Genomic DNA, 6,441 nt, shown 5'->3' on the forward strand with positions numbered 1-6,441 from the left:
TACAAAAACGAGGACGCTCTCCTTTCAGGAAATGGAATTCTAATGTACACGTTCCTATTTCTGAATCGGAGGTACTAAAAATACTCCCGCGACAGCCTGAGGAAGCTGTCGCCGTCCTCTGTGCAAACAAAATCGACAATTCTCCTTCCCCGCGCAATGGGTCTGCGAATTGGGCGGGGGCCGGAGCCCAACCTTTGGCTGTGACCAGGACTGAGCCTCCACGCAGCAGCCAAACGTCTTCGCGCGGGTCCCAACCTGGAGATTCCTCCCCCACCCACGAGGACTGAATGCAGTTTGGGTTCCCTGAAAGCCTCCCGGAGTTCGAATCCCAGCCCTACCTAGTCCCGTGACCCGAGGCATGTCGTTTGGCTTATCTCTGCCTCAATGTCTCTGTCCGTCCGTAAATCGTCCCCAGCTTGAGGGGTGTTGTGAACATTCGAAAGCACCTGTGCCTGGAAACGGAGCAAGCGTTGGGGAAACGTGCGCAGTTTTGATCGTGGAAGCCCCTGGCGCCGGCAGCACTGAGCTCCTACTGTATACCGGGTGTTGGGATAACTCGCACCCAAGTCACTTGCAGAGTTAGGAGGGGGTTTCCTTTTGCATTAACGAAGCAAATAACCTCCACTCGCAGTGGAAATCCGCGCGGGATCAACGCCCGGCTGCCGCCGCCCTATTCCTTGCAATGGCAAGGCTGCGTGGAAGCGCGCTCTCCGGCCCGGCGCCGCCTTTCCTCTCCACGCTGGGGAATATTGTTCCAGAAGACGTGGGCTGAATCTCGGCGCGAATATTAAGAGTGTGTGTATGGAGTGGGGGGGGGAGGTCCGGCGCGCCGAGCCAGTAATCTGAGCTCTTGATTATCCAGATTCGGATCAAACGGGGCGGCGGCGGCCGACCCCCTCCTGGGAATGATTAGATGATTAATGTAATGCTGTTTGAAGGGTCTCTGTTTTCTCTCTTAATTTGGGTCATTACTTAGGAAGCAAGCGTGAGATCATTTCATCAGCGTGCTCGGCGGCGGAGATAGCTATTCAGAAAATGGGCTAACTGCGCGGTAATCGGGGCGCGGGAGGCGGCGGCTGCGAGCTCCGAGAGTCCGGGTGCGCCCTCCCGCGGCAGGGCGCACAGCACCCGGAGGCTGGCCCCAGATGAGCAGCACCGGCCAGGGAGCCCCGGAGCCCCAGAGCTCCGGCTGGGCTGGGGACCCTTGGCCTCCAGCTCTCGTCTCCAGGAAAAACTGGGAGGAAGAGTCCACCCCCCCCCCCCCGCCCGTCAGGTCGCCCAGAAAAGGAGACATGCTCAGAAGCTCCCCAGAGGGGCATTGCCCTGGCCGTTTACCCTTGCGCGGCAAGGCAATTTGCTGAAAGATGCACCCAAACCAGCTCCCCAACACCCAGCGACTTTTAACCCCTCCTTTTTCTTTTTTTTTTTTTTAAATTTTCTCACCCAAATAAGGCAACACCCAGAATCCCAAGCGTCGGAAGAGTCACCAAATAAAAACTTGGCACCACGTGTAGGCCGACGTAGACCTTTGCTCCCTCGATCCCGGGGGGGGGGGGGGGGGGGGAGGGGGAGGGGACGCGGGGAGGGAGGGTCTTCACAAGTAAGCGCCGCAGGAACACCGGTTTGGCCTCACCCTGGTCCCAGCACCCCAAAGGAAGTAGCATTTGGGCAGGGAAATGCTATAAACGCCTATTCCCTTCTCATTCTTTGGGGTTGCTGAGCTGACCTATCGGCGAGGGGAGAGGGGGGAAAGAAAACGCGCACTAGTGATTCTGTTTATTGAGTTAGATATGTATATATTCCGAGTTCGCTTGTACAGGAGGATTTACATGGCTGTATAAAGATGGCTGGGGGCGCCGCGCTCTTCCGGGGCGTTCACGTGACAGGCTGGGGTGAAAACCCACGGCCGGAGGAGAAGCGGAGGCCTGGAGGGAAATACGTTTCAGCGCACTGGGTTTAAATAAGTTTCCCGAATACACAAAGGTGGGAGCCACGCGTTTGCTGCCAGTCATCGAGGAAACGTTTAGCTTTCCAAAAAATATGCTGGTTTCGATAAATAGATTTTAGCCTCTCTGCTATAGTTTTTATTTTCTTTTAATTTTAGAAATAAGTTTATACGTGTGATCTGTTTGGGGGCTGGATGGGGCCGGAAGGGAGGGCGAGGCAGTAGCTCTCAGCTCTGCACTGTCCGAGTCAGGTCCTTTGTGGAGGGGGCGGTAGGCCCCACGCTATCGTGGAGTTTGCGCACGTGTTTCTTTAAGTCAAAGTTTCTGCAAAACCCTTTGCCGCAAGTGGCGCACGTGAAAGGCTTCTTGTCGTTGTGGGTGTGCATGTGGAAGGTCAGGTTGTAGACCTGGTGGAAGGCCTTGTTGCAGATGGTGCATTTGTACTGCTTCTCGCCGCTGTGGGTCAGCTTGTGATTCTTGTAGTTCCCTACGGGAGACCAAAAACAAAAAAAAGGAGGGGGGGAGGGAATGTATTGGAACGGGGGGGGGGGCGTGCCGGGCGTCCCGGGGTTGGCTCAGGTGCCCGCGCAAAGAAGGCGACGCTTGGCTAGGCGGGCGCGACCTCTCCGAGTGAAGAAGTTGTCAAACTTCGTCTGCGTCAAGCCGGAGGCTCTCACGACAGGATGGAGGGCCGAGTCCCGCGTAGCCTCCCCGCGCCCCTGCCCCGCCCGGTGCACAGGCCCGCGCAGCGTCCCTCCCGCTGTGCTCGGCTGGCCGGGAAACTTTTGCACAGCCCAGAGACGCATCGGGTCCTTCTCCTGGCTGCTGCCTCGCTGGAAGAAATTCGCACGAACCCGGGCTTCGTCCCTCATTTTCTGTTTTTCTTCTCATTTTAAAAGTTACTCCCTCTGCCCCCCCCCCCACCAAGGTACCACCCGGAGATCCAAAAGTGCCTTGAAAAACCCAAGCGGGGCGCCGGGCCTGGAGGTGCTGGGGACAGTAATGGTTTCCCCCGGTCTTGTTATTCCCAGGAGGTGGAGTTTGCCTCGATTTTTTTTTTTTTTTTTTCATTTGAAAGGGGTGTCCCGGCTACAAAGACAAGCTTTTTCTATAGAGCAATAGCCTTTCTTTCTCCTACTTCCTTTCCCTCTGACCCTTCCTTCCATCCCACCTCCCAAATTCGGAGTCTCCCCGTGCAACCAGCCTGAATCCAGCGAGGTCTACTAACCCGGCCCGGAGAGCTTCCACCCAAACCGGGCACAACCCGATTCCAAAGAAATGCTCTGCCCGCGCTTGCAGCTCTCACGCTCCCTCTCTCCGGATCCTTCTTTGCCTTCCCGCTAGCAGTGACCCGCCGAGTCCGGAGGTGAGGTGAGGAGAGGGCCTCGCCCCGCACATTACCTTTTTGGTGAAAGCCTTTGCCGCAAAACTCGCAGACGAAGGGCTTGTAGCCCGCGTGGATGCGGATGTGCGTGTTGAGCGTGGAACTGCGGTTGAAGGCTTTGCCGCACTGGTTGCATTTATGCGGCTTTTCCTGCGAAAAGGGGCGCGCGCACAATGAGGCCAAGGCCCCGGCTAGGGGAGGCCACCTCGGGGGCACCTTGAAGGGGCATGGGCTCCCCGGGAGGGGTAAGGGGAGCCCTTGCCATCCTCTCCCCAACACCGTCGCTCAGGCACGGGGTGTTGCGGGGGGGGGGTGCCGAGCTCGACCCGGGGGCCACGTACCTGGGTGTGGATAATTTTGTGTCTGCAGAGCGTGCTGGCCTGGCGGAAGCCTTTGCCGCAGACTTTGCACACGAACGGTCTGGCTCCGGTGTGGACCGGCATGTGGCGGGTGAGGTTATAGTGAGCATTAAACACCTATGGGAGGACACGAGGGGCCTTGTGGTGTGTCCGTCCGCGAAGGTCTAGAATCAGACTGGGGAGGCCAGCGCCTTACATCCCCCAACCAACACTCCCTTCAGAAACCAACCAGAGCCCTGTTCATTTTGCCAAGCGCTTCCCAACCCACTGCTCACGCGTCTCGTGCGGCCGCGGACAACGACATCCCCATTTTACAGAATGGGAAACTGAGGCCCAGCTGGGCCCCCCCAATGTGAGAAGTAGATAGCTACCGGGGAGCTCCTAAACTTGGGAAAGGGGCGGTCCGGGCTGCCTCAGCCAAGCTGCTGTTCTGCTCATCCCTCCCAGCCCCCGCGGACCCGGGGCCTCACCTTGCCGCACACCTCGCAGGTGAAGTTTTTGGGCTTGCCGTCCGCAGAGCCCCCGGGCAGCTTGCCGTGGCCCTTGACGCCGCCGCGTTCGGCGGTCAGGGCCGAGTTCTCCTTCAGCACTTGCTCCAGCGGCGCGGGCAAGCGCTCCTTATGGGCATAGGGGGCCGGATGGGGGAACTTGTCCGCGGCCAGGCCGGCCAACTTGGCGTTCTCCAGCAAAAAGAGTTTGGGGTGCGCGGCCAGGGCGGCGGGGGCCTGTGCGTTGAGGAGGCCGGACGGGAAGAGGTGGCCTCCGAGGAGCTCAGACGGCGGGTACGCGGCAGAGTCCAGGTAGTTGAAATAGTAGAGCGAGCCGCTGGCCGGCAGCCCCACCGCCTGGTTGATGACCTGCGGCTTGATGACCCTGCCCGCCGGCAGCGCAGACGGCGCCAGGCCCAGATCGGCCTTGCAGCACACGCCACAGTTGGTTTTGCACAAGCCGCTGGCGCCGCACACCGGGGCCCCCCCGCCGCCGCCGCCGCTGCCGCCGCCTCCTCCTCCTCCTCCTCCTCCTCCACCGCCGCCCGCCCGGAGGCTGCTTTTCCAGAGCTCGGAGTAACTGAGCAGCGTCTTGGACGGCACCTCGTAGCCTAGGGGCTGGAGGGGGATCATACAGGGCAGCGGCGAGCAAAGGTTGAGCAATTTCTTGCCCTGGCCGCCGTCTGCCTCCAGCGTCCCCGGCCGGGGCTCAAAGGGCGCACGGGGCTCCGACGTCTTGGCCATGATGCGCTCGATGGAGAAGGCCAGCGTCTTGGAAGTGGCCGGCGACGCTCCAGCGCGCGGGCAGGCCGGGGGCACCATGGTCTCCAGGGAAGCCGAACTGGCCATGGCGCGCCGAGCCGAGCTTTGCCGTGCGGGACTGGGCCAGGGCGCAGCCTCTCTCCTCTAAGTCTGCATTCCGGAAAAGGCAGGGAGGGAAACCGCAATTTAATAAGCACCTTGTCGGGTCCAGGTCACCCATTTGCATTCAAATGAACAGGGGCAGAACAAAGTGCACCCAAGGGGACCAAATTACCTCCCATTAACCCGGCGCGCAAAGGAACCCACCAGCCCCTGCCCTGAGACTTTGAAAGGGGGAAGACGGGGGAGGGTTTACAAAGGAAAAGGAGAGAGAGAAAAAAAGAAAGAAAGAAAAGAGCCTCAAATTAACCCCCCCTGAGCCGTTCCCTGGACCCTGGCCTCCGCCACGCGTGCGGGGAGCTGGACAGTGAAGGGGCAAAGTTAGAGGACCAGGAGAGCCACCTCGCATTTACCTCTTTCCCCCACCGCCAAGGAGATGCGTTCCGAGCCATGCAGCGTGTCTCCTCTGTCACATTTTGATGGCAAACATCTTCCCCTCCGCGTGAGATCACTGTCTTTTACATTCAGCTGACATCACATGAAGTCACTTGAAGTGGAATGACATGGGCGGCGGCGCGGCTCCCGTAGCGGCCCCTGTGTTCCCCCGCGCCTGCCGGCCGCCGCCGCCACCGCCCCTCAAACTTTAAAAGGAGGCAACTGGCGCCCGCGCTCCCCTCGGGAAAGTGCGAGCGGTTCGCGAATCGGGAAGGAGGGAAGAGACGGGAGGGGGAGGGGGAGGAATCGTGATGGTTTTGCCGGTGGAAAGAAGGTGGGGGGAGCCCAAACCCAGGCAGAGTTCTGTGCGTGATTCACAACTTTGGGGGCCTATAGGTTTGAGGGACGCGGGGAGGGCAGAGGGTCCCGCACGCGCCGCCCCAAAGGGCCCCTGGGTGTCCGTCTAGTCGCTGAACTATCCCTTAGCCCTCTGCAGCCGAGCTGGGCATGGTGCTAATAAACTGCCATTTACCCACGGAGCCGGCGCCAGCCCCGAACACGCGCAAATGATAATTACCTCATTAGGATGTGGCGCATGGACGCGGGCGCCGCGTTTGGAGGGGGGAACTTGTTAATGGGGAAATATTAATTTATGCAAAAACAACAAGCTCGCCTTGGCTGGCGTCGGAGGTCGGGAGAGAGCTCCCGCCGCCCAAGGACGACCCTGAAGCGTCCGGAAGAGCAAGGCCGCGCTCCCAGACCCCGGGGGCCTCGGCGCCCGGTGGGCGCGCCTCCCCCTCTCTGGCCGAAGTCCTCGCCTGCGGCTGGGGGAGACTGCACAGCAAGCTAGAGGACTGCTTGAGAACCTAATCGATCAGAATCGCTGATTTGTGATCGGGTTTCTGAGGCAAAGCCCGGCTCTGCTGCTGGTTTCGGGCTGCGTGCGGGGAGGATTCGGAGGGCAGCTC

At 60.0% G+C, this 6,441-nt stretch overlaps 1 protein-coding gene across 2 annotated transcripts; it reads right to left on the bottom strand.

Annotated features, from left to right (window-relative positions):
- Window positions 1-1,761: 1,761 nt before the first annotated feature.
- Window positions 1,762-6,175, bottom strand: FEZF2 (FEZ family zinc finger 2). Of its 2 annotated transcripts, none has more exons than XM_045496953.1 (5): window positions 5,452-6,175; window positions 4,172-5,089; window positions 3,672-3,806; window positions 3,348-3,480; window positions 1,762-2,433 (listed from the first exon to the last, which is right to left on the bottom strand). In XM_045496953.1, the coding sequence occupies exons 2-5, from the start codon at window positions 5,024-5,026 to the stop codon at window positions 2,174-2,176; spliced, it is 1,383 nt and encodes a 460-aa protein (XP_045352909.1). In that variant the 5' UTR covers window positions 5,027-5,089; window positions 5,452-6,175; the 3' UTR covers window positions 1,762-2,173. The 2 variants fall into 2 exon arrangements, with proteins under 2 accessions (XP_045352909.1, XP_045352908.1); XM_045496952.1 differs by having other exon boundaries at window positions 4,160-5,089; window positions 5,452-6,060.
- Between the last annotated feature and the right edge of the window lie 266 nt (window positions 6,176-6,441).

Source organism: Leopardus geoffroyi, chromosome A2 (assembly GCF_018350155.1).
Source record: "Leopardus geoffroyi isolate Oge1 chromosome A2, O.geoffroyi_Oge1_pat1.0, whole genome shotgun sequence".
NCBI lineage: Eukaryota > Metazoa > Chordata > Mammalia > Carnivora > Felidae > Leopardus > Leopardus geoffroyi.

What these genes read in the sequence shown, in the direction of transcription:
- FEZF2 (XM_045496952.1), bottom strand. Translation starts at nt 5,026, where the DNA reads ATGGCCAGTTCGGCTTCCCTGGAGACCATGGTGCCCCCGGCCTGCCCG. An exon ending in CCTGCGAGGTGTGCGGCAAG is followed by an intron (nt 3,807 to 4,159) that starts GTGAGGCCCCGG and finishes GTCCTCCCATAG; the next exon opens with GTGTTTAATGCTCACTATAA. An exon ending in CAAAGGCTTTCACCAAAAAG is followed by an intron (nt 2,434 to 3,347) that starts GTAATGTGCGGG and finishes GGTCTCCCGTAG; the next exon opens with GGAACTACAAGAATCACAAG.